This window comes from Sebastes fasciatus, chromosome 15 (assembly GCF_043250625.1).
Source record: "Sebastes fasciatus isolate fSebFas1 chromosome 15, fSebFas1.pri, whole genome shotgun sequence".
Taxonomy (NCBI): Eukaryota; Metazoa; Chordata; class Actinopteri; order Perciformes; family Sebastidae; genus Sebastes; species Sebastes fasciatus.
In genome coordinates this window covers 27,805,610-27,833,126 of record NC_133809.1, presented here as the reverse complement: position 1 = coordinate 27,833,126, position 27,517 = coordinate 27,805,610, and the positions used below count along the sequence as shown (strand labels likewise).

At 42.0% G+C, this 27,517-nt stretch overlaps 1 protein-coding gene across 7 annotated transcripts in view; it reads right to left on the bottom strand.

The window, feature by feature from the left end:
• The window catches only part of kif6 (kinesin family member 6), an 82,708-nt gene that overhangs the window by 8,192 nt on the left and 46,999 nt on the right, over positions 1-27,517 (bottom strand). For 5 of the 7 annotated variants that reach the window (XM_074660985.1, XM_074660984.1, XM_074660983.1 and 2 more), the window contains exons 13-18: positions 26,537-26,731; positions 13,273-13,375; positions 11,310-11,365; positions 1,899-1,949; positions 1,055-1,142; positions 779-914 (exon numbers count right to left, since the gene is read on the bottom strand). In XM_074660985.1, coding sequence (XP_074517086.1) covers positions 779-914; positions 1,055-1,142; positions 1,899-1,949; positions 11,310-11,365; positions 13,273-13,375; positions 26,537-26,731 — 629 coding nt within the window. Of the gene's footprint in view, positions 1-288; positions 433-778; positions 915-1,054; positions 1,143-1,898; positions 1,950-11,309; positions 11,366-13,272; positions 13,376-26,536; positions 26,732-27,517 lie in introns of all 7 variants that reach the window. The other 2 variants (XR_012597308.1, XR_012597309.1) reach the window with 2 other exon arrangements.

Genomic DNA, 27,517 nt, shown 5'->3' with positions numbered 1-27,517 from the left:
CTTTGAAGAGAGCATAGATAATGGCTTCAGTTCCCTGTATGCCTTTTTTTTAGGTGTCTAAAATATGTTTTGCTGCTGCTGCCCCCCCCGCCCCCCCCCGTCCACAGGTACAGTGCTTTCTGTTTCTCCAAACTGGGGGCATGCCGGCCACCATCTACTATAGGTGATACACTGACTATGGATAAGTACCTCATACAACCCCACTACAAAAAAATCCAAACTATCCCTTTGAGTATTTGAGCACAAACACCAAACTATTATTTAGGACTGAAATAAACACTGACTCACTTCTTGTCCCCCACTGTGTTGCTGAGTAACCTCGTGAACATGTTGTCTTTGTTAGGACTCTCGAGTGCTGAGACTGTGTCGATGCTGTTGCTGCGTTGCCTCTAAGCTGCTCTCCAGGCTCTTGTTTGGGTCACATCAGGAATTCTGTACAAATGAGTTTCCGTGTATTTTCCCTCCTACATACTATCTTCCCACCAGAGCCCATTCAGCATGATGCTGAACAGAGGCTGCAAGGGTCACACCGGTGCCGTTAAAAAAGCCTCCACAGTCAGAGACACATGCGTATCAACTTACAAAAGGTACATAGAGGCCAATATTCAGAAAAACACACAAAAGAAAACATCCATAAATATAGAGACAGAAATGAACAGACTCTGCCTTCCCTGGCTAATTTCAGGAACATATCTTTGACACGCTAGCCGTCATGCTTACAGAAGCTTTATGTGGTGTTGTCACATAGATAGGTGGATGGAAAATAAAGGTCCGTCACCTGCACGCTGGAAGCCTCCTGGCTCCACCACTTGTGGAAGTCTTTCTGGAGCTTGACCTTTGCCCTCTCCAACAACAGCTGCAGGTGCTCGATCTCTGTCCTCAGCGCTTTTAGACGGCCAATGGCGCTCTTGTAACTGACGGGGAGATATTAGCAACACCAAATGAATCTTTTGTCCACGTTACACAGCATCTACTGTGTCTAATCAATCTAAGCAGTGTCTTGGGAGAAACATTTGGTATGTAATGCATTAAAATGCACTTATACTTCACTCACGCCTTTTTTTCTTGCTCAATGTGTTTGCACAAGTTTTCTTCCACCGCGTCGACCTCCTCCTCTTCCTGTGGGTGATTCCCTGCTACACCTAAGGTAGGATTGGACCGGCATGTATAGATAAGAATGTGGACAAACTGTATATAAAAATCAAAATACAGTAATTTTCTTTTTTTTGTCTCAAGTCCAGAAGCTAGTAAGCGTGTGTTGTGCACAGTTTCCTTCAAAGACAATGTTTTAAGTGTTTGGCCCTGGATAATAGAAGCCAGGCTGCTGTGAAGCGTCCTCTGATGCGGGACTCAAAATAACAGGAAAAGCCTTTTGGCGCCTGAAATGGAGGGAGATGTTTGTGTGCCTTTGCGACCAGATTATCCTCATCAAAGCGTTTATGTCGCTGATCAAAACAGTTGGAAAAGAGTAAATGAAGGAGTCTTAGAGCTGTGACGCCCAGTCTTTGGTCACTAAGCTTCAGTCAGCGAGCACTACTGCGGAGGCTTTGAAGTGGGCACTGCCGCACGTACGGTAAAAAGAGCACCCATAAACGATGCGTTCACAATGTTTACTGTCCCCGCTCTGAAAAGGAGTTCAATATCAAAAAGATGGTAAACAGAGATGACAGCTTTGTTCATCTTTTCAGTTGATACTTCAGGAGCCGACTGAATTTGAAGTCAGAGCATAAACCTGGATTCTCAGTTATTCTAAGTTCTACAAAAGGCAAGAAGCATTGAATTGCATCATGCGTCCATGCGTTGTTCAGCTGCTGGTGTGGGTAGATGGAGATGGGTATTATGCTGTTCTTCTATGGTTCAAGTTTTGCTGTGGGAATATATATTTCTTTTGTTCTTACCATGAGCTGCTCTCTGCCTCCGCTGCATCTCTAACTGCTTCTTCAACTCATCTGAGAAAGAGAGAGAAAAGAAAAAACAATTTAGATTATTAAACACAAAACACCTGCCATGACATAGTTGCATCACACACCCAAGTCACGGCTACTCGCGGTCAGAAACACCGGTGAAATACACTCTGGTTTATGGGGGAAAAAAATACCCAAGGGCAGACTTAACTGTTAGGCAAGGTATAGGCAACTGCATGGGGCCCCAACTAAAAGGGCCCCAAACGGCTATAGATTTATTATGATATTTCAATGTGAAAAATATTGAATTATGTTACTATTGTACCCCAAAATAACTTACAAATGGCCCCCAAAGCACTTAAAAAATATGACACTAAACTGTACAGGCCTACTATTTATTGTCTACTTAGTAGGCTACTACATTTACCTGACAGAGAAAACGTCACTGGTTATGTTGCAGATTCAGATTTGACTCACAAAATGTAATAATTAAAATATGATGCATTACTATTTATTTAACTATCCAGCGTCATGTTAGAATAGAAAGCGCCACCTTAAACAAACTTTAAGTCAATTTAAGTACACTGTGCTGAGCCCTGAAGCCCTGAAGCCCGCCCCCCCCCCCCCCCCCCCGCCCCCTGCTGAACAGAACGCTTGTTTATTTAAAGTGTATTAATATTGAACATGGACAAATTGCACCAAATGCGACAAAGCACTCCATGGGATGCCCAGCAATTCACCCGCCAAGTGTGAAGTTGATCGGATGAATGGTTCTCGAGATAAGCGAAGGACAAACCTACATACCCACAGACAGACATTCTTTGTAGTTACATGCAACTCTATTCGGTTAAAAAAACAAAACGGATTTTAAGTCTCCAAGCCCAAGCTGAGATAACTCATTATCAAGGATTTTTTTTTCAAACTTTGGAAAGCTCCCTCCAGAGCCACAGAAGACACCATACAACTGTGTTCACAGGCTAACTCCTCATGATGATTAAACTGGACTTCATAAAATGAAAAAAATTGGTGGAGGGCCCCTTTAATGGAGCAGCTTGTAGGTATAGCTGTGATCTTAGTCCACAAGGGATGTTACAGTAAACACATATATTGTCTCTGAATTGTCTTTACACAAATTCTTGCATTGATTAACTTCATTGAGTTGTTTGCAGAAGATTATCTTAAACCTGCAGCAGGCAGAATATTTTTGGTATCATTGGACAAAAATTACTTCATAACCTTTGAGCATATTGTAATTCAAGTGTTCTGAGAGAAAACTAGACTTCTGCACCTCCTCATGGCTCTGTTTTCAGGCTTTTGAAAATGTAGCCTGTGAAGGGAGACTTTGGCCAATCACAGGTCATGTCAGAGAGAGAGAGCGTTCCTATTGGCTGTGCTCCGGCTGGTAGGCGGTGCTTGGTATTTCCTCAACTGATCTCAACATGGCTGCCGAGTCACAAACTTTCTTATTTTACAGCTAAACAGTACACTACAAGATGTTTCTGAAAACATTTAAGGAGAGAAATAGGCATTACAGTAACAGAATATTGATTCATATTTGATCAGCGCTGCCTAGTTTGACCTTTTGATCAGAGTTTGCGAGTGATTGACAGCTGCTCAGAGACAGCAAGGCTCCAAATCAGCTCTGATTGCTTGTTTTCCTCCAGTCTGTGAAATCTTGCAGATGCTGTTAGGAGCGCCGGAGGACACAAGAGGAATACGTTGTTTTTTTGGATTACCTGTCTCATGCACTACTGTCAGGATATAGCGACCGTTTTTATAAAAAATTACCAATTTTTAATCATATTTGCTCCGTTTCTACCCACTGCTGCTTTAACTAAAGACTGCTGAGTTACACACATCCACAGTCAGCATGAACTCTTGTGACTCCAGTGAGCCAGGAAGCAGCATGAGGGAGGCGTTTTGGGTCATTGCGTCTCTCGAGTGCAATGATACTGGGTTGACATATGGGTAAGTCATTTGTGTCTGTTTTTCGCTGTCTCTCTTCCCCTAATTGACGTCGTTAATTGCCCCATTGAAGATATTGAATTTGTGAGGCAATGCTTCAGTGGCAAAGGGCAACTGTAAAGTAAATGGACTAAAGCATACTGTACAGGCCATTTCTATCTACACTAAATCAGGGATACATTTACTATATAAGACAAGAAAAGGAGATCATTTCACATCGTTGGTGTGTCAGATAGTGAGTGAAGTGAATGACCAGGTTAAGTATGAGGCAGACTAACAGATAAAAAAAGAGACATTGAATGGCAGTTTCTGCATGTGGTCAGTTTCCATTACTATCCCTCAGGTCTTATATACATGTAGACAGCGCTGTGCTGTAATATGATCCTGTCGCCAATCTAAAAGCCGAGGTCCAAGCTCCAAAAACGAGAAATCCAGATGAAGTATCGTTTGGCAAAAAAACAAAAAACAGGGTGTGTGTGTGTGTGTGGGGAGCTACCTTTTCATGCAACACCTCGTGGTGCCATAAAACAGTTGGATCAGAGCTCTCGCTTTGCCAAAGAGAAGAAGATGAAGACACTGAAACATGTGTCCTGCTGAAGTGACCTTGAGTAAATAGAGTTATAGAGATCCTGGGATTAGTAAAAGTGTAACAATATCATTATTACAGATTCCAGGTTGAGTTTTACATCAGCTCTCGGCATTTCACTGATAAATGTTTTTGCAATGTGCCCATGCAAGACACAGACCAGCTCATCTTTCAAACACTCTTGACAAACTCTTTTTTTAAAATGCAGACCGCACTATTGGGGGTTTTGAGCAGACAGTGTGGACGTGAATGGATGATGTGAAACGTTACAAATGACACACACAGGGACGTATTGTGCCCATGATGACACAGTTTTTTCCGAGTGCCTATATGGAGCACGGACCAGGGTTTGGGAACCCCTCACAAAAGCCATGTGTTTTCATACAAAGTCTGCAGTTGGACTAGCTGAGAATGTAAATGAGCTGAGACGCCCTGCGGCTCTACATTGTGGTCCGGTGGGCAAGCCCAAGTCTCCTAACAGACAGTACTTTCTAAAACATGACCCATGACTGATGTATAGTCACAATAATATAAAAGGATTAAGAAATATCCATGCTTTGAGTATGCCATGTTGACAGGCTGAAGAAGTGCAGGGAGCACATATATGTAACAGCACAGGCTGTTCTTATTCACCCTTTGTACTTATATCTACAAAAAGTAGGGCTGTCAATCGATTAAAATATTTAATCACAATTATTCGCATGGTTGTCCATGATTAATCACAAATTAATCACACATTTTTCATCTGTTCAAAATGTACCTTGAAGGGAGATTGGTCAAGTATTTAATACTCTTATCAACATGGGAGTGGGCAAATATGCTGCTTTATGCAAATGTATGTATATATTAATTATTGGAAATCAATTAACAACACAAAACAATGACAAATATTGTCCAGAAACCCTCACAGGTACTGCATTTAACATAAAACAATATGCTCAAATTACATGGCAAATTTCAAGCCCAACAGGCAACAACAGCTGTTAGTGTGCTGACTTGACTATGACTTGCCCCCAAACTGCATGTGATTATCATAAAGTGGGCATGTCTGTAAAGGGGAGACACGTGGGTACCCATAGAACCCATTTACATTCACTGATCTGGAGGTCAGAGGTCAAGGGACCCATTTGAAAATGACCATGGCAGTTTTTCCCCACCAAAATTTAGCGTACGTTTGGAGCGTTATTTAGCCTCTTTTCCGACAAGCTAGTATGACATGGTTGGTACCTTAAGTTTTTCTAGTTTCATATCATACCAGTATCTTTACTGGTTTCACTAGCTTTAAAACTGAGCCCGCTACAACCTAAAAATCGCAAGTTGTCTTAATGCATTAAAGACATTAATGGCGTTAAAACTAATTTGCACAATATTATCGCGTTAATATTTGATAGCTCTAACCGAAGCACGTGGTACCCTTCTTGCGTTACTTTTGGACGGAGCAGGGACAGCGTGTCAATATACGCTTGTTACATGCATAGTGTCCCTTCAAAATAAAATTCCTTTTTCACAGGAAGTTAGGTTTAGGCAACACAACCACTGAGTTAGGGTTAGGAAAAGGTCGTGGTTGATGTTAACTTCACTGACAAGTGACTCACATAATGATTCAGGGGACTGCCGATACTAATGACTCACGGGACTCACGGGGCTGACGATACCGATGAGTCATGTGACAAAAATGTTACTTTTAGTTTCACACGGGACACGGACACCGGTCTCCTGGTTGAAAGTGTTTGTTTGACCCATCCACCACCCCGTCCACCCGCCCTGAACAGACTCTTATATTATTAATACTACGTCACTAACTCCGACCGTCGAATAACGTGGTGGGTGTGTTTACATTGGAGTTAGTTGAAAGCCCAGTTTGTCACATATTGTCAATAAAGTGTGCCTCCGTGCGTCGGTTTCCGATTTTGCCCGATCGTCGGAATTTGACCGGGTTGCTAACCAAGTAGTTTTGTTGCCTAAACAGGTTTTGCACTGCAGGGGCTTGCACAGGCACACTGATTGCTTGTGTTGTTGTGGGCCATCATGGGAGAACACACAACACTTTTCATAAGATATCGCACAAACTGTTGTATGAGGTCACATTAAACAGCAACATCAAGAGCACATGGGTCCAACACTAACAGCGTGGCTTACATCAGTCACGGCATGTACTGGAGCTTTTTCAAAACCCCAGTTTCACATGATGACTATTTATATTTGTCAGGTTCATGGTACAATTAGATGTGCTTTAAGCATGACTGATGTATTCCCAATCCTAGCAGATATATAATATTCTGCTGAAGCAATCTTAAGTATGGTGTGAGAATAAACTCTTGTTGCTGTTGGCCATACTGTTAAAATATTGTGACAGAAGAGTCAAACATTACAGATTATTCGGTCAGAACATCCTGTTGAAGCTTAAGGATTTCAACAGTATTTGACTGACCTTCAATGACAAGAAAAATTCCATGAAAGATTAATTTGCATACGTGTCAAGTAATAGTGGTGTGCGGTGTGCTTACTGCAGTACGTCATTACACTTGAGTGCTCCTATCCCCCTTCCAGGACAAGACTGTGGGCTCAACAGCACAACCTCCTTCCAAACCAGGCAGGGTTTCCCCCCACATTGTTAGGAGACGTGCCGCCGTCTTAAAGGGCCGGTGTCAAACTACAAGCCTCTATAAATATTTGGTGATTTTTGTGGCCTGGAGGTTAAACGTGATATGCCGCACATTACCACGGCGAGCTCGAGATCCAAGGATCATACATACTATCCAGCTTCTCAATATCTGGGTGGGCGTCGATTCAAGTCTACATGATGAATGAACGCGCAAAGTAATATGAAAATCTTGAAAATATTTATATATTCATAATATCTCGTGAAAAACTCCCTTTTTCAGTGCTTGTGCACATCCATTTGGGTATCTGGAGTTTCTACCAACCCACAAACTGTGAAATAAGACGACCCAGTTTTCTGTGGACTGTTCTAGATCAGAAAACATGTGATTCAACAAGCCGTTCAGATTTGGCTTCCCTTCCTATGTCACATTCAGGCTCATTAGATTATATCACCCACAGAGTGAGACCTACCTTGGCAAAGGTGCTCCTTATTTTTTCTCACAAGTCAATCAGAGCGGACTGGGCTTTTTCAGGAGGGGGTCTTAAAGAGACAGCCGCTAAAACGGTAAAGACATACTAGAAGTGCACCCGGAGAACGCATACCTCCGCCAAGGCAGGTTTCATGTACGTCGCCTCCCCCCCAGATCTCCACCAAAATCTATTGGATTGTTCATTGTGCCTGACACCTAACCTCCAAAAACTTTCATTCAAATCCATAACGGAATTTAGGAGTAATCGTCCAAACGGACAAACAGACAAACCAACACCGGGGAAAACATAACCTCCTTCCTAGGCCTTTGGCCTTGGCAGAGGTAATAAACAGGAAGGAATAAGATAATGTGTTTTTTGAACATTAAAGCACGTAAACATGTTCTAGTAGAAACCCAAAACTGTGTGGTTTCCCGTGTCTTGTATCCCTGCAGCTGATAAACTGATATACTAATAAACGACCACCACAAGACATGCATAGACAAAAGTAAACATAAAAAGTTGTTAATACTAAACCCAAAACATTACATAAACCACTCTAATGCGCAGCTGATCACATTAGCACTGCAAGTAGTCGTGTCAATCTAGTGCAGAAATCAAGTTACATTCTTCCTGCTTCGGAACAATCTTCTTGTACATGATATGTACCTTTAAGCTCCAATAGACTTTCCTTGAAAATCTATCTGAAAGTCTTCGGGTCGCTTCAGCAAAAAGGTGAGCAGAGGATGAAAGTGGGATACCAAAGCAGTTACCAGATGCTTCATCTTGGACTGTACTGCATAAATCCCCCCCACATCTGGCAGAGAAATTGAGAGACGCCACTCATTTCCAGCTGCCCTACACCTTTCATGAGGTAGAAGATGTGCACCGCTGATCTCTCTGAATAAATATATATCCTTGCACTTTTTGGACCTAAGGGCTTGGAACGTATATGCTGCTCCATCCTGGGATTGGATTCCAGAGCCATATGCTGTAGGCCAAGAACAATACAGTAAACCAGGGTAATGTTGGGACACTGATGTCTCCACGGGCTACCGCCTCTCCCTCTCTCCCCCTCTGCTACTGACCCTCACGCCGGGTACATCCATCAGAAAAAAAAGAGCAGCACAAAGCTTTTGCCTATATTATGCTAAATCTTTCCATGTTCTACATTAACCACGAGACACAGGTAGTGTAAAGTTTCCAAGAAGGGCTTCCAAGATGGCAAGGAAACACTCTGAGCTAAACATTATGGTACTACTTTCCGTCCAGAAGAGGCAACCACCTTCCACTAAAAACACTGTCTCTCATCGAGGAAGAATGCTGCACCTAACAATGTAATAATATCTGACAGCATCGAGATGTTTTTTGGGTATCTTTCCAAATGTGAATAAGTTGAAGAATTCAAATGTTTAATCTTATCCAAAAAGCATTCATTTAGTAAATCCAGTGTCCCCGTATTACATGTCTGCAGAACACATTTGAAGAGTTAATACTCAACATGATGTCGCAGATTTCTACGTGATGTATGACATGTCTGATATACGACTGTGTCAGCACCTCACCGACTGAATGCTGAAGAAAAAACTTGAAATTCCAAGGGTGATAAGTGTATGCTGGCATGTATGATGGGTAACAGCCGAACGCTACCAAACCACCAAGCGTGATCTGAGGCAGCGACGATGCCAGGCGCTGGTGTGAGGCAAACCTATCCATTTCAATGGTATGTGAAATGAGCCACAAACACACACAGTCCAGGGGAAATTCATAAATGTAGCTTGCAATAGTAAATGCAAACCAGACTGAGCCCTAATAGCACATTTGAACTGATTTGAGTTTACTGGAAAATTCAACCGGAGAGCAGTGAAATCATTTTAAACTTGCTGCCACTTGGGTGGTGACAAGCCTTGTCTTTAAGTAGCATTTGTGACTTCAAATCAATGTGGACTCATGTCCAACTACAATGAGGCATGCTCTTTCATTTCTTTTTAAACTGCAGTGCATAGAATTGGAGCAAATATGATTAAAAAAAAGTTAAAGTCTGCTTCCTGGCTCACTGGAGTTACAGGAGTTCATGCTGACTGTGGATGTGTGTAACTCAGCAGTGTTTAGTTAAAGCAGCAGTGGGTAGAAATGGAGCAAATATGATTAAAAAGAGTAATTGTTTATAAAACGTCACTATATCCTGACAGTAGTACACGAGACAGGTAATCTGAAAAAAAATCATGTGTCTCTGGTGTCCTCCGGTGCTCCTAATGGCATCTGCAAGATTTCACAGACCGTAGGAAAACATCCAATCAGAGCTGATCTAGAGTCTGATGTCCAGCTTCCGTCTATGAGAGCCACGAGTCAATCACTCGCAAACTCCGATCAAACGGTTAAACTAGGCAGCGCTGATCAAATATGAATCGACATTCTGTTACTGTAATGCCTATTTCTCTCCTCAAATGTTCTCAGAAACATCTCGTAGTGTACTGTTTAGCTGTAAAATGAGAACGCAGCCATGTTGAGATCAGTTGAGGAAATACCAAGCACCGCCCACCAGCTGAAGCACAGCCAATAGGAACACACTTTCTCTGAAATGACCTGTGTTCGTATTTATAACATGGGAAGTCGTGTACACGATATGCTTGACGTTCAAGTGGTTAAGTCGTGAGAACGAGAAGTGTCAATATTAACGTTACTGTCAGTGTCTAGAAGCCACAGAGGCTAACAATTTAGCAAGCTGGCAAGTGGGTAACATAATGCAAAGGTATAAGAGGAAGAAGATTAGTCAGTTGGGAATATGAACATTTTCCTCATACATATTATAAAATTACGAAGAAAAACAATATATGACTAAAATAACAATATATTAACTTATTATGAACTTAAAATTAATTTCCATGGCCTCCACCATTTCTGACAACATCAACAAACACGTCACAAGTCGTGAACTCTGAGCTTTCAGAAACTTTCCACTTACGTGGTCGTGAATACCACAAGAGGGGGGCGTTCATATGGACTCTTCTCGTGAACACGGTAAACACGACCCTATTTGAAGGCACCAATAGTTCCGGGGGAAAGTTCCTGTGGTGTAAACTTTTTTTTATTTAACCCGGTATAGCTTATGTAGGAGTTTGCAGTGCACAAGGCCCACAGAATGCTGTTCAGACAGGTGAGTACAACAACACAGTATTTTTACTTGAGTAAAATATTCTAGTACTATTTCCATCCCTGCTGATGGACCATCCATGGAGTCAAAGTGCAGACACATGGCAGTACATGCATGTATATGTTTCCCAACAGATGAACTTGGAGGTAAACTTCATGAAGATATGGCTTATGCCAGGCCTCATTGTGGCATTCTAGTGAAGCCACCTGTCAAGGACAGTGCTGAGAAGAACACAGGGGTGTGCTAACAGAGTCGTCATAAAACAGCCTGAGCCAAGCTAGTAAAAAGAACAGGTTGGAAGAGTACAGAAGGGTGGGAGGAAATCAGAACGCCTCTCTGTACTGGAAAAGTCCAGGAATGTGCTGAGCGACATTTCTCCACTCCAGGGAAACAGAACCCCAACAGTGATCTGTTCATTAAGATTTTCCAGGCAGGTATGCTGCTGTCTTTTGGGACCAAGGGAACGTTAACAGCAATGATCAGCGTTCTTTAGGGCTTGGACCATAGACTCCGTTTACCATCAGGATAATGATGATGATGACAGTAAAATGTTGAATTCAACGTTTTCATAGCTCCTGCATGTAATGTAATTTACGGAGGGCGACTTACATCTGTGGAGACAACTTACTTATTCGGTTTCTAGCCTCATTCAGTTTCTCCCCAGTTCCTCTGGCCTCAGCTGACCTGTTCAAAGGAATGCAGGTGTTAATGGGCAATGGTAGCAAAAAAAGACATTTGATGAATGTGGTTAAATAACAATAAGCACGCCCAACGCACAAAGATCTTTTTCATTTTGCAGGCAATAAAGAATTCAAAAGTATTAGCAGTGAAGTGTTGCATAAATCGTGTACTACATCTCTGTTGGCATGTTACTCAGAACACATAAACAGCCACTCACTATAGAGGTTGTCAAAGGTTTCAACAAAATCAGCACATTTTTAAACCTAGCAGCCTCTGCAGGTGTTAACAGTTCTAATGAAAATGACATGTAGCCAACTATGCAGTAAGTTCTTCTCAATGGCCAAGGTACAGCACTTTCATGCTTTACTGACAGCTCTCACTGAAATAGGGCATTTTTGAAAAATGAACTAGCAGTGCTTTCATTTTCATTGTGGTTTCACTCAGGCATCTGGATGGCTGAACAAATCTACAGTACAAAAATGCATTTCATTAAAGGGACTATTTGTAACTTTCAGAAATGCTTGTTAACAGCGACATCTGTGGCCGTTAAGTCAACGAAAGGCAGCGTCAGGCTCGGGCTCGCGCTTGCTCGCTCTAAATATACCTGAACGAGCATCGCTCAAAACAGTGAGGCGAAACACGTCAGCTAAAACCACAATATCACTCTATATTTCAGCTGCTTGGCAGCAATGTTAGCTGACCAGACGAAGGTCTCTCCATGAATCACTGCTGATCCTAATGTTGGCTTTTCCTGCTTCAGCCTCCGGGTCGGTGCCGGGGCTGAAGCAGGAAGAGAAACGTTGTCGCCTCCCGACTGCGCCCGCAGGGGAGACACCGGCACCCGGTCGGAGACGGTAGCGTTACTCGCTGCGGAGCCCCGTCACTTCATAAGACACGGGAAACCTCTGTTGGTCTGGAGGAGCTGCAGCAGTTATTTCTGCACAAACGTCCACTGTACATTCACTAGATATTCTCAGAGCTAAACTAACTCTTCTGCAGTGTGTAGTGAGTGCGCATGCACGTCTAGAGGTGGAGCGAGACAGCGAGAACGCGCGCGGTGTGTGAGTGAAGGCAAGCAGGCAGGCAGCGGAGACTCCGGCCACACGCTAGCACGCATATGCGAGCGCGCATGGGATCCCGACCCGGTAGATTTATATGCTTAAAAGGTTACAAACAGTCCCTTTAAAAGTAGTTTGGTAACACTTTCTATGTCTATACAGCCCGCTCTCATTCCAAGGATGTTAAATACCGAGGCTTTGTCACGGCCGTCGGCATTCGATACCGCCGCAAAAGGTATGAGATGCACCGGCGGTTCCATTAACTATAATGTAAACCCATCCGCGGCAACAGTAAATGCTCATAAAAAGTGCGCCAATTGACTTTGGTGACGTAGTTTAAAGAGCGAAAAGACACACATGGACGGCGGGAGTGGAGGTGGATGGGTCCAACAAACCAAAGGCTTTCATCCAGGAGACCGCTGTTCGTGTCCCGTGCGTTAAGTTTCACTTTCGCGTTACAATCAGCTGTTTGTTCGTGTTCCCTGTTCACAACGTTCAGTGTCATTTTCACTGTACAAACATAGTAGTTTTAAGCGCAACCATGTAGTTCTTTCCTAAACCTAACTATAGTGGTTTTGATGCCAAAACCTAAAGTGACGCCAATGGGTGTGACAAAGCGGCAGTATGTGACGAGTTGGGATGAGAATATGTTGGTCTATAATGCATATAAACGTGCTTCTAATGCAGTTAAATCTGCTTATGGCTCTCTACAATTATATTTATGTAAATAAATACCACATATGCTCACATTGCTCACACTGCTCATATTGCAGAACAAGACGGTCTGAATTTTGGGCAACATAAGGATGTGAATTTATCAAAACTAACAACTAACAACTACTGGTCACTAACCTCTGTTTGAGTAGCTTCTTGTTGTCTTCAATGGTCAGATGGTCCTCATGATCCCTTATGAAGGTCTCAAAGGCCTCCTGCTTTCCCATAGACAGCTGAGGGCCTGAGAAAAAAAGAACCAGCACTGAGACAAATATTCTAATAATCAGAAGATACTGTTCATATCATATCACCAGGTCCGTGCTGAAAGCATTTGCTAAACCTACAAATTGAAATCTACCATCCTAACAAGATTGCATCTTCGTCCAACCCATTCCCATTCGCAGGGCGTATACCGAGGCTTTGTCGGCGTTACAGTAGATACCGAGGCACAAGGCACCCTTGAGTGTCGATATGAGACGCACCAGGCTTTCCATTAACTGCAATGTAAACCCATCCATGTCAATAATAAACACTCAGGAAAAGTGCTGTGGTGATGTAGTTTTAAGAGCAAAAAAGAGACACACCAGGTGGGCAGGAGGGGAGGTGGATGGGTCCAACAAACTCAAGACTTTCATCCAGGAGACCGCTGTTGGTGTCCCGTGAGTCACGTTAGCTGTTTGTTCATGTATTGTGTTCATAATGTTCAGTGTCATTTTCATTGTACAAACATAGTAGTTTTAAGCCAGATCATGTAGTTCTTTCCTAAACCTAACTATAGTGGTTTTATTCCCTAAACCTAAGCAAGTGTTTTTGTTTAATTCACAACATTGAGCACGTGTTTACTGCGACCGAAAAGTGACGCCGAGGGGTCTGCCAAAGCGTCAAGTTGGGATGAGATGGCTTAGAGATGGATAAGTTGGCTTTGTCATGCTACTGAAATAAATCTAGTAACCAAGGGGAAGTTGTGTCAGGTCCTGCTGTGCAGATTTGAGCAGTGAGACCTGAGCTGTACGCGTTCCCACATCCGCAGGTACTCAACTCCAATCTGGCAGCCAGATGCGAGCTGGAGCCCCACTGGTAGAGTTGACCTCCCTAATCACACAACTGAAGGACTATTAGCCTGCCATTTACTGTTTAAAGAGAACATAAACACAAATATAAACAGCATTTCTGAGCATGTCAGCATTACATGGCGGATGCCCCCCCACCTAACATTGGCAACTTGCCACATGTACGTAAGGAGACTACATAATTATGGACATAACATCCTGCTGATTGTTGATTTTTTTTTATAGGCTTGTAATATTATTTAATGAGCAGTTTTCTTAACGTGCTATTAGTACATCTGCTTCAAATACTTTTATCAAAGGATTGAACCAAAACACAATGGTTCACACTGATTACGCAAATGGTTTCTGCAAACATCACATTTAATTGACAAATGGCTAAATTCCCGGATCCAAATTCTGGCAATATTTACAACACTTACTGGCACAGGTCTGACTTTGGCCCACCCAGAAATATCCCTCCAAACTCTCATATTTTGGCTGGCATCACTATGGCATATGGAACAGGCCACAAGGCTTCATTTTTAATATTTAAAGATCTTCGATCAGGTACCTAATAGAGTACCTAATGCTCTAAAGCAGTGGTTCCCCACCTTTTTCGTGCCAAGGACTGAAAAGATTGTGGTTCTTAGATCTGATTAAGACCAGCATTCTATAGTTGTCAACTACAGCTGAGGAGATAACCGTAGAGGAAGGGAAACCTGTGATCAGAATAGTCACTCTTATGACTCTTACTCATATGAGTGACCTTTTATAGTGAATTAAAGTGGCAGTAGGCAGTATATTTTTGGCATCATTGGGCAAAAATTCCACAATAACTTTTCAGCATATTGTAATTCAAGTGTTCTGAGCGATAACTAGACTTCTGCTCCTCCTCATGGCTGTTTTTAGGCTTTAAAAAATCTAGCCCGTGACGGCAGACTTTGACCAATCACAGGTCATTTCAGAGAGAGAACTTTCCCATTGGCTGTGCTCCAGATATGTGACCGGTACTTGGCGTTCCTTCAAGAGATTTCCAATATGGCTGCCGGGTCACAAACTTCTCATTTTACAGCTAAACAGTGCACTACAAGATGATTCTGAAAACATCTGAGGAGAGATATAGGCATCAACGTAACATAATATGGATTCATATTTGATCAGCGCTGCCTTGTTTGACCGTTTGGTCGGAGTTCGCGAGTGATTGACAGCCGGCTCTCATAGACAGCAGATCTCAGATCAGCTCCGACTGCTTGTTTTCCTCCGGTCTGTAAAATCTTGCAGATACCGTTAGGAGCACGGGAGGACACAGAGGCACAGGATTTTTTTCAAGTTACCTGTTTCATGTACTACTGTCAGGATATAGCGACCGTTTTATAAAACTAACTTTTTTTAATCATATTTGTTCCAATCTCGCCTACTTCAGCTTTAAATAGTGAAAATAAACTATTCCCCATTTTTCTGGGGACCTCCCCGTGGTACTCTCTCAAGGACCACAGGGGGTCCCTGGACCCCTGGTTGAGAACCACTACTCTAAAGATAGCCTAGGAGAGGGATATGGGCCTTTTACTAAGTGCAGAGGAACAGGGGAGGGGTTGTGTGGAAACTCAAAAAAAATGTCAAGGGATATAGAGTGGCGCAGGGATGACGTATTTTTGTAGGCCAACCAGGAAGTTAGCATCACCCTGGGTTCCCTTGACAAAAAGCCAATGGGATTTTTCCATTGAGTTTTGGATTATTGCGGAAAAAAAACTCTGTGGCAAACAAGCGTTTATGAAACTTAGATGTTTTGTTCCGTAAAATAATCTCCACAAATGAACACCGCTTTAATGATTTTTTTAAAGTGTAAATGTAATCGCCAGAAGTAAAAAGCTAACGTTAGGCTATAAACAAACTACACCACGGTCGCATGAACGTGAGTGTAAAGGCGGACGAGTCGGCGTGATGATGTTTAGTAGTCTCATTTAGCCACTTGTTAGTAACCGGCTTTTAAAAAATTCACAAGTGGGATATTTACTGATGTATTTTATATATTGTAGAAAAAAACTTTAAATTCTCTTCAGCTTGTGTTAACCACAGACCTCATTTCAGGCATTTAATAAAAACCCATTAAAAAAAAAAACATTGACTTCCAGACGACGGAACCGGAAGTGCTAAAATGCTAACTCATTTCCGTGTTTTAGGACTCATTCCTGTAGAACTCTATTATGACTATCCAATTCAAAATTCTCAACTGATTTTACTGGACACCTTCTCGACTTCACAGACTAGGTCTTAGGGACTCAGTGGAGTGCTACCGGTGTCAGGTCCCAGACTCAGAGGGCACTTTATTTCACACCCTGTGGAGTGACCGGTGATCCAAGACTTTTGGAAGCAGGTCCATGGATGTTTTACAGCAATTTCAGAGATTACTTCCATCTATGTCAAATGCCTGGTGTGAAAAATACCTATTTACTCCCCAAGGAGACCAAAATGATATGTAAACACTGAATCATGTTGGCAGGTAATTATTAAGAACTGCCGCATGTAGCGTAGTCAGACTGTGTTGTCGTTTGTCCCTTTTCACATACTCAAACACATGAAGTCGCTTCGTGGTGATACATTGACTCTTAGAAGTTCGGTTGTGCAATCTATCAATCTATCAAATTTACAGTAACGAGGTCTATGTTTCCCACAAACCGACCATTTCTCCTGTATGCAAGCCTGCACTGGATTGTGTGATCTTATAATAGAATACATACAAACCAGCATTATTTTCACAAGATTTCCTTGGAGAACCCAAAGCTTGTTAAAAATGTGTGGATCTTTGTGACAAAGCTGTTCTCACCAAAGACACACACGGGATTAATTGCAGGACGGTCCGGAATTTTGTTTCTTTATTTTTGGAAAGTCTTGATTGAAACCAGCAGGCATCTCGCAGCCATACAGTGTGTTGAAAGAGCCAACCTCAACAAATCACTTCGAGGGTTTTTCGTGAGGGAAATGCACTCCGTTCGACTCTTGTAAAAAAGCAACATTCCAGGAATATCTAAGAGTGATATGACATCATATTATGTTGTACTAACATCATTTGTGGGGTAATGAGATCACATGGACCCATAGGCCAACTTTCCTAATTCTTCTTTTCCGTGCTTCAAGTGCTGACAAACCGCAGAGGTTTTTACAGGGGGAGGAATGTGTTGTGACTATTGTTGCTGGTTCAACAAATTTTTAGAAATGAAATACCAGAAGAATGACTCTACTGTTCCATCAATTTAAAAAGGAGCAAAATGTCTGACACCAACTGTTGCTGAAAAAAACTTGTGTGCTTGATAGAATAATAATATTTATGGTACATTGTGTGTTCCGACTGTGGCCTTCTGCAGGGGGACAGTAGTATTTGACTCACTGAGGTGTCCTATTATCTTAGGCTTCTGCTTGTAGATCACAGGAAAGTGTGGAGGGCCTGGTAGAACCATCAGCGTCTCATTACATGCTAGCAGGGTTTACAGAGTAAGATCTAAATTTTCCTATAAGTCTCAAGTCTCCTTCGACTTTCTGCGAGCTTAATGCAAGTCATTGGCAGCCTGAATTACAACAGGAACACCTTGTCCATCGATTAGAACAGTGATTCTCAAAGAGGGGTCCGGGGACCTCCAGGCGTCCGTGGCATGGTCCTCAAAATCATTGGCTATAAATTATAAGATTGTGCTGTATCATTAAAAAGTACATATCTACAGATGGGGACCATTTGCGCCAATAAAACGAGCATATTGTGTCCATTACTCCCACCCACGTTAGCTTTGGGCCAATAGAAACTCTGATATGATTGTGATACATCATGTCAAGGGTGGCACGGTGGTGCAGTGGTTAGCACTGTCGCTTCACGGCAAGAGGGTCGCAGGTTCAAACCCGGCTTTGGGCCCTTCTGTGTGGAGTTTTCATGTTGTCCCAGAGTTAACGTGGGCTTTTTCTGGGTTCTCCGGCTTCCTCCCACAGTCCAAAGACATGCAGGTTAACTGTTGACTCTAAATGTCCTGTAGGTGTGAATGTGAGCGTGAATGGTCTGTCTCGATGTGTCAGTCCTGTGATAGTCTGGTGACCCGCCTTTGCCAAGTGTCAGCTGGGATCGGCTCTAGCCCCCCCTGATCCCTAATGGGATAAGCGGTTACAGATAATGGATGGATGGACATCACGTCAATCTGTCATGAATCACTCACTTCACTCAGGGCGCAACGAACCGTTCCTGCTGCTGGATCCAGCGTTGGAGGCGGGGCCCCGGTCATTCCTATGAGAGTTGCTCATTGGCGCATAAAGCCTAAATGGTTCGACTTCCGTCTGGAAAAGTACCCGGATCTTAGCGGAGTAGCGTCCGAGATGATTGGCGGTCACATGACTTGGTCACGGGGTCCCAACATCACGCCGTCGTCACGGCTTGCGCTCCAGCCTTGGTCTGGGTCTCACTCACATGAACGGAGGAAGGGAAATAACTCTGGATTCAGCTGTTAGTGCGTTTTAAAACTTTAAAAACGTACTGATTTAAATAAGGGCTATTTAGGTGTTCGTACTGGGAAGTTGATTCATCTCAAAATAGAATTATCTGCTGAGTTATAGACATCTCTTTCCCAATGTAAGTCTATGGGAAAAAGTCTTTTTGGGCCCAATGCATCACGTGACTGACAAGGAAGGTGCAGTAGCGCCGTTTGGCCACTACGAAAGTCCGGATCGACGACTGGCGCACTTCCTGGGGGCTTGGCTTAGCTTAGCTTATTAGCCATCTAGCTAGCTGGCAAACATGGAGAAATATTTGAGTCAGTCCACATTGTCAAGCGACACTAAGACCAAACTAGCTAAATTGAGAAAAATATGACGACAGTTATATCAAGCGACAGCAACGGGAGACCAAAATGCGTCATGTGTCTTCAGGTGCTAGCGAACAAAGCCATGAAGCCGGCCAAGCTAAAGAGACATCTGGTTACAAAGCAACCAGAATATCAGGGCAAATCAAAGTGGTATTAACATGATTCAAATTGAAATGTGTTTCTGTTTATCAAATCAAACAGGTCTGAAGTATTTAGGTTGAGAAGTTTTAGAACACAAATAGTTCAAACGGCATTAAGCTTAGTCGGTGTTGTGTTCTCCCCTTTAAGGGGTCCCTGGCCCCCAATTCTTTGAGAACCCCTGCATTAGAGAACTTTTTACACTATCAAAACAATCTTAAGAGCACAATGAGAAAACATTGTACATCTGTACCTGTGGAAGAAGACAATAAATTAACCTCAAGAAAACTCACAGAGGAATCTCGGAGTATTCCAGTTCGCAATTTACAATGCACATGGTAGAAATCCCAAAGACAGCGGTCGTCAGAAAGAAAGACAAAAAAAAACCAAACTCCCTAATGATCATGTTTTATTCTACGCTGGCAAAGCTAAGAGCCCAGTACAGAAGGATGTATTATGGAAAATAGTAGAGTCCATTATACGCCATTCAATCAGCATGAATGGTTTCCATGGAAAGGTCATCATCATTACATTTACAGTTAATCTTCAGGGGACAGTGATTACCCTCGCCGTAACCATAGAGGCCGTTGGCTACGGCACCAGAACCCTCAGATTAAACCCAAATTAAAACATACGTAAACATTCAGTGACCCGTCGAGCATGAGGAAAGGATAAGTGCAGTGCATTTGTTTTGAATTAGGACGGAGTAAAGAACAATGATCTAATGTGCGCATATAGTTTGGTTATGAGTCTCCAAGTGGGTCATGGAACATAGCCACTCCAGATGTGGAGCACAGTGCACTGTATAAAACAACCGTGTGTGTGTGTCAATTGTGTGTTTCTAATATACGTAACAATGTAATGGCCTCTTGCGAAAAACTCTCCTGACACCAGGTGTGCTCCAGGATTCCACATTGGGAAGGTCAGATATACTAAAGTGTGAGAAGTGTACTCTGTGATCCTCCTGGAACTGCTCAATGTGTTCTTAAAGCTTTTGCTTAAAGTGCAGAGTCCTTTCTGGACAACATCAAGGCTCTCCCTGCTGGTTAACAGCTGATGATGTTGCTTCTGCTCACAGCATTGGTTGCAAATAGAGCGGAAAGAGACAGACATTTTTCATGAAGTGTGGGAAAAGCGGATGGACATTCCAGAGTGGACACGTAACTGCTAGCAAGGGACTGCAGGATCTGGGGATTTTTGAGGGGGGGAGCAACGTTTCCACAACATATACTGTACAGCACCAACACTGTTGGCAAAAGCACCTAATTTAGTCTTTCTTAGCAAAGCTGATTATGTTGCATTTTCTCAAGAAGTGACACTTTGACCTATACCAACAAAATTCAGTCTGCTCATAACTTTGTTTGTGAAAGGGCTGGCGATCGATTAAAATATGAAACCACGATTAATCGCATGATTGTCCATAGTTAATCGTGATTAATTGCAAACTAATCACACATTTTTTATCCGTTCAAAATGTACCTTAAAGGGAGATTTGTCAGGTATTTAATACTCTTATCAACATGGGAGTGGGTACATATGATTGCTTTATGCAAATGTATGTATATATTTATTATTGGAAATCAACTAACAACACAAAACAATGACAAATATTGTCCAGAAACCCTCACAGGTACTGCATTTAGCATAAAAAATATATACTCAAATCATAACATGGCAAACTGCAGCCCAACAGACAACAACAGCTGTCAGTGTGTCAGTGTGCTGACTTGACTATGACTTGCCCCAAACTGCATGTGATTATCATAAAGTGGGCATGTCTGTAAAGGGGAGACTCGTGGGTACCCATAGAACCCATTTACATTCACATATCTTGAGGTCAGAGGTCAAGGGACCCCTTTGAAAATGGCCATGACAGTTTTTCCTCGCCAAAATTTAGCGTAAGTTTGGAGTGTTATTTAACCTCCTTCGCGACAAGCTAGTATGACATGGTTGGTACCAGTGGATTCCTTAGGTTTTATAGTTTCATACATAGACCACACATTGTGTTAATGTGTTAAATAAATTAGGTTTGTGACATTAAGTACACATTTGGGTAATTTCCAGTCTAGCACTCTAATCGTTACAAGCAGCCCCAACAAATAATGTAATTATCATTCTGAAGTGTTTGCTTGAAAAGAGAAGAGAGATGGCAAATGTGAGCACTGATGAGTGATTCACTCACTTCGCGGGTCAATGAGTCAGGATGTGTAAACGGGCACCCTTTCAAACGTTACACTGAAGAGAAGTGTGTTTAGTCTTAAACAGAAAATACAGGAGGAAGATCCATCACCGTTCCAGCCTGTTTCCTAATATAGGCCAATAGGAAACATGTCTGCCGCAGATCTTTAAATTACTGCGGAGAAGTTAAAACAACAGAAACATAAAGATGACATTCCAGAATATGGCATCATAAAGTGGGCATATCTGTAAAGGGGAGACTTGTGGGTACCCATAGAACCCATTTTCATTGAGGTACCCCTTTGAAAATGGCCGTGCCAGTTTTTCCTCGCCAAAATTTTGCTTAAGTTTGCAGCGTTATTTTGCCTCCTTTGCGACAAGCTAGTATGACATGGTTGGTAAGAAAACTGAGCCCGCTACAACTTAAAAAAATGCAAGTTGCAATAACGCGTGAAAGAAATTAGTGATTGTCGCGTTAACTTTGACAGTCCTAATTTTCAATGCTTGGATTTAGTATGACTCTTGACTGACCGACTGCCTGAAACGCTCATTGTAAAAATGTGAACACTAAATGTGTAGTAGACATAAAGCACACTTATTTTCAAAATCATATACTACACTACAATATATAAAAACACATACAGACATCACCGTTGTCTAAGTGTGCGGTTGTAAAGCAGCAGATGCCACTCAGAAACCCATGGAGGTCATCACGTCCAATGAAATCAGAGAGAGAGAGAGAAAAGAGGACTTGCGGGGGCAGGTGAAAACAAATCTGTCTGGTGAGACGACCCAAATGATCCGTATTAGATAACATACCATTCTGAGAGACTAATGCACATGGCACATCATTTATCAGTGGCTTTATAAACCGCAGCTTCGTAGCCATCCATCACAGCGCTCCTCATTGTCCCTTCGATGACTGACTGATTCGCTTACTAATTCTGACTGGACCGAGTTCAAACATGTGTTTGTTTTTTTGATGGGCTCTTCTTTCAGAGACCCTGTTTGCAATTACCTCTTCGCTGGCCTTATTACCGCACTGGGCACCATTACACAAAAATGTCAAAAAAAGGGATGAGGGAGCTGTGGTTAGCACAGACAGGAGCGCAGCCTCAGTGTGATGAGTTGCTGGCTCGTACCCCTGTGCCCGGTGGCTATGACCGAGCTCGTTACAAGGGCTCAGGTTTATCATCACACTTAAGGCTCCACTTAACCGAATTTAAACAGGAAAAGACAAATAAATGCTGCTGCTGGCCGGGGAGCATATCTCAAAGCTTGATTGGCTTGACTTTCAGCAACCCTCCTCTACATTCCTCTGACATTTAAACCAAGTCCACGTCTAAAAAAGTTACAAGTAGACTGACAATCCAAGAGTCTGAAGTCTCTGCTACTTCCTCTGCCATCTCTGAGTTTTCGTTATACTTTCATTATAATCTCAACCCGCTAAAGTGGCATGCCGTGGTAAAACTACATGGAGATAACCTAATCGACTGCAACACTGTGATGACACTCAATTCAAGACCAGATGTCAGAGTAATCTGCCAGTTGCTGGGACTGAGACAAACTGGCTTCTGTTTAATTAGATCAGATTCGCCAGATTTTTTATTTACTAGTGCAGTTAGATGATGCTGCTACAGCACCACCTATTGGCCTAATGGCGCCAAATATGTCATGGTCACTCAGATATCATATCTACATATGTCCACCAAATGTGGTTCCAATCGCACAAAGCGTTCAGGAGATATGACATTTTTTGTAGCCGTGACCACAGTTCAAAACAATCCAAAAAAAGTATTTTTTTTCCAGCTTGGTCCAGAGATGTTCTGTACCAAATTTGGTGAAGATAGCTCAAAATTTACAGGAGTAGCAAAAAAATCAGTTTTGGACAAAATTCTAAATGGCGGAACCCGTCGGTGAGAGAAATCACTCTGACTGGCTTTTCAGCTTAAATTAATCAGTGCACAAGAAGAGAAACAAAAGTGAGGAAAGCAAGCCAACAAGCAAAGTCAAGAGGAAAAACATCTTCATCTCATCTGATCATTCCAATACACGGACGTGTATGTATGTATGTATGCGTGTGTTTGAGTGCAACTTGTTGGCCAAGGCAAAGGTGACGTGAGGTGACGCAACTGGTGGTCTCCGTCGCCGCTAGTTCTTTGACGTCGGCTTGGTGTGTCCCCAGCTTTAGATGCAAATGGGCGGGGCTTATATAGATACATTTGTCTGGACCCACGAAATCTAGGAAAAAAAAAAAATTTCTTTCTGAGAGTTCAGAAACATTAGTCACGGGCCAAAAAACTTACAGTTCATTGTTATTGTGCCACCATCTGGCCAAATAGCACCACACTTGACAGCTGACACTGCACTGCCCTGGGTTCTGAGCAATACACCCGCCAAGTGTGCAGTAGATTGGATGAGCGGGTTCTTGAGATATGCAAATAAAACACACAGGTCAGACAGAGATTCCTTGCTTTATAGTTAGATATATTTGCCAAAAAACATAGTAAAAATCCTCTATGTTTAATATGTCTATGTTTATTTATTTGAGCTATATCCCTGTATTAGAATAAACAAAATATAAGAAGGAAGTATTTGGCAATTCCTTTTCATTTGACATTGACATGCTGCCTCTAAATGGAACAGACGGTTTCAGGTTTGTTATCCCGGTCAGGTCTGAATAGTGTCTCTTGTGTTTACATTGCAGCATTCTTGGCCCCTGGTCTCTTGGTCTGCTTCAGGTTCCGGTAAGTACTGTGGGTTTTTAAACTCATCGGCTTTTCATCAGCAACAAATTACAGGTTCAATATACTGTACTGTCTAATGTTGTTTTGCTGACACGATTACACTGGGCCACTTGGATGACCTCTGAAAGGAAACTCCTTAAATACATGCAATCCCACTGATGACATTGTTTGGAAATGAGACAACGTAGGGGGATGTCAGACTCCTCGCTGTGCAGTAAAATCCAGAAATCAAGGATTTGTCATGCCCCACAGGCACATTTGAAAATCAGCATGAGCACACAGAGCTGCCCACATTCCAATCAAGAGAGATCACCTGTCAGGCTCTCGGTGCTTAATTTATTACAAAGTCATTGCTTCTTCCAGGTCAGAGACTGAGTGTCAAGTTAAATGGAGTCTGTGGAAATTTGTTTCATTTATACAGTACTTACATTTTTGACCCATTCTTACTATTTAGTAGCAGTGAGCAACCACAGTGCAGCGCTGACGACCAACTCTATTTCTGAGGAAGCCCACAAACACAAAGAGATCTCCACACAGAAAGGCCAAAGTCAGCCCTGGTGGTGTTCATACCTAGAACCTTCTTGCTGCGAGATGACAATGACAACCACTGAGCCGCCAAGCTGCTTAAATAGAGTGCTCCAGGAATGACGTATTTTTGTAGGCCAACTAGGAAGTTAGCATCACCCTGGGTTCCCTCAACAAAAGCCAATGGGATTTTTCCATTAGGCTTTGGATTATAGCAGAAAACAAGCTCCGTGGCAAAACACATGTTTATGATACTTACATGTGTTATTCAGCAAGATAATCTCCACAAATTAACACCACTTTTGTGATTTTTGAAGTGTGAAAGCAATCGCCAGAAGTAAAAAGCTAACGTTAGGCTATACACAACGAGGATGTAATGGCAGACGAGTCGGCGTGACGACGTTTAATAGTCTCATTTAGCCACTTGTTAGCAACCGCCTTTTTTTAAGATACATTAAGGCTTCAAAATTCACGAGTGTGATATTTACTGATGTATTTTATGTTGTAGAACGTTAAACGTTAAAATCTCTTTAGCTATACCATCAGAGCTCAAACACACTCTGTTGAAAGGCCAATACCCTTCAGGGTGGAAGCAAATTATGCCTAGTGCCACGTAAAACATAAAATATATTTCTAGGATCACCGTTTACCATTCATGAGAGTCTGAGGACAATATACTTTACTCTATGAGATACTATCTGCTATTCTTATTGTCTTCTTTTTTTCTTTTTTCTTTTTTTTATGTATTTATTTTTATGTATGGGTATGTAGGTATATGTGTATGTATATGTAGGTATGTATGTGTATATATGTATATATATATATATTTATTTTTACGGTCAGTTTAACCACTGTTATTTTATGTAAAATGTCCCTTTTCACCCATTTTTATAATTCATTTATTTTTATTTATTGGTTTTGGGGGAGGGTGGGGGGGTCTGACTGTATAGAATAACTGTTGAACATAACATTGCTGTGAGCCTTCTGTTCTGAAAATAATAAAAATATGTATAAAAAAAAAAAAATCTCTTTAGCTTGTGTTAACCACAGACCTTATTTCAGGCATCTAAATAAAAACACATTTAAAAAAAAAAAACATTGACTTCCAGACGAGGGAACCGGAATTGCTAAAATGTTCATTTCCGGGTTTTAGGACTCATTCCTGTAGCGCTATAGTGCAATCATAAAGGGTTGGCTCACCCACATTACAAATAACAATCACTACAACCAACATGAAATAAATTTAATGGTTTTATGTACCAAGGTTGTGAGATATCTGTCTCCGAGAATGCTGACACCGCAGCAATACAATAAAGGGTGTGATGTTATTTGCACAGCTTACAGCAGGGGAAAAGACAACTATAAAATTCAAAAGCAGCATCTTTTTTCCAGAGACAGTGTCCCTGTTACTCTGCATAGTCCACATTGATGTGGACAGTTTCATTAGAACTGGGGTGGAGGCAAAGTCTGATATCTCAAAACCCAACGAAATAAAACCTTCTACATACCACTACGGTTGTAAGTTTAAGGAAACGTGTTTTATTGTAATTTGGTTGAACCAACGATTTTCATTTAAATAAATGTTATTTATGTTACTATTAATGTCAATCACCAAATGAAGTAACACAACGTTGACTGAACCTATGGCCCACTGATAAAAGCCTTTGCATTTGCAGCATTATGAACTGGGTGATTGTGGCAACATTACTGGGAAAAACCATAAGCGGCCCACAGTTAGTGACCGTTTTCCATCACCCAACAGTGGTTGGGCCGCCAGAGAGGGTAGGCGGAGCTAACGCAACAGACTCGCTCTTCTCCTCACTTGTGTGTGAAGTGGCGTACTGTATTTTGGCACGTAAACGGTAATTCTAAAATTGCTTTGTAAAGACAAGTGAAAAAACAAACAGAATAAAGCTTCTTAAAGTACCTCTTTTCATGTACTGTGCAGCTCGTCCTCCATGGTCGGCTGAGATGATGTCCCCGCTTCCTTCTCTCAACAGTGGGGTTGTTGACCTCGAGGCTCTCTGGGAGGCCAGGCTCTGGCCATCGGTGATGTTAGCGAGCTGAGCAGCAGCATCCTGGGCCCTTTTTTTCTCCTTCTTCAGCATCTTAACGAGGATACCTGTAGGCTATGAGTTAAGGACTCTACTTGTTTCTATCTTGGACAAAGTACTGGATGGAAAAAGACATCTTTCACTTAATTGCACCTATTTCAACTAGGGTTGTCAAAGTTAACGTCATAATAACGTGTTAACGCAAACTGTAATTGTAATGGCTTGACTGAAGATACTGGTATCAAATGAAACTACAAAACCTAAGGAATACATTGATACAATGTCATACTAGCTTGTCGCGAAGGAAGCTAAATTAGGCTGATGAGGATAGGCGTTATTAGTCGGTATAAGCCTCATATATATGGATCAATAGGGGCCTACTACACCCACTAGTAGGTTTTAACATCTATTCACATGGTAGATCACCAAAAAAAGGTATAAAAGAACATGACAGCGATCTCTAGCGACCGTAGTAATTATGACTGCAGCAGAAGCGGAAGTAAGGCGCTGTAGTATAGAAAGTATGACACTCCATAAGGGGTGGAGGTCGGGGACGATGGATGGATCGGGATGGGATGGGAGTTGGCCTCCCATGTGAAACCAACAATGTATAGTTGTCTTTGTGTTCGTTGTTATTTTGACCCAAAACACAATGTTTTTCCCTATACTTAACAAAGTGTTTTTTTTTGTAGTTTTTTTGTTGTAGTTGTAGTTTCATTGCCTAAACCTAAAGTAGTCGTATTTTTGTTGCCTAAACCTAAAGAAGTTGTATTTTTGTTGCCTAAACCTAAAAAAGTTGTAGTTTTGTTGTCTAAACCTAAAGTAGTTGTATTTTTGTAGCCTAAACCTAAACA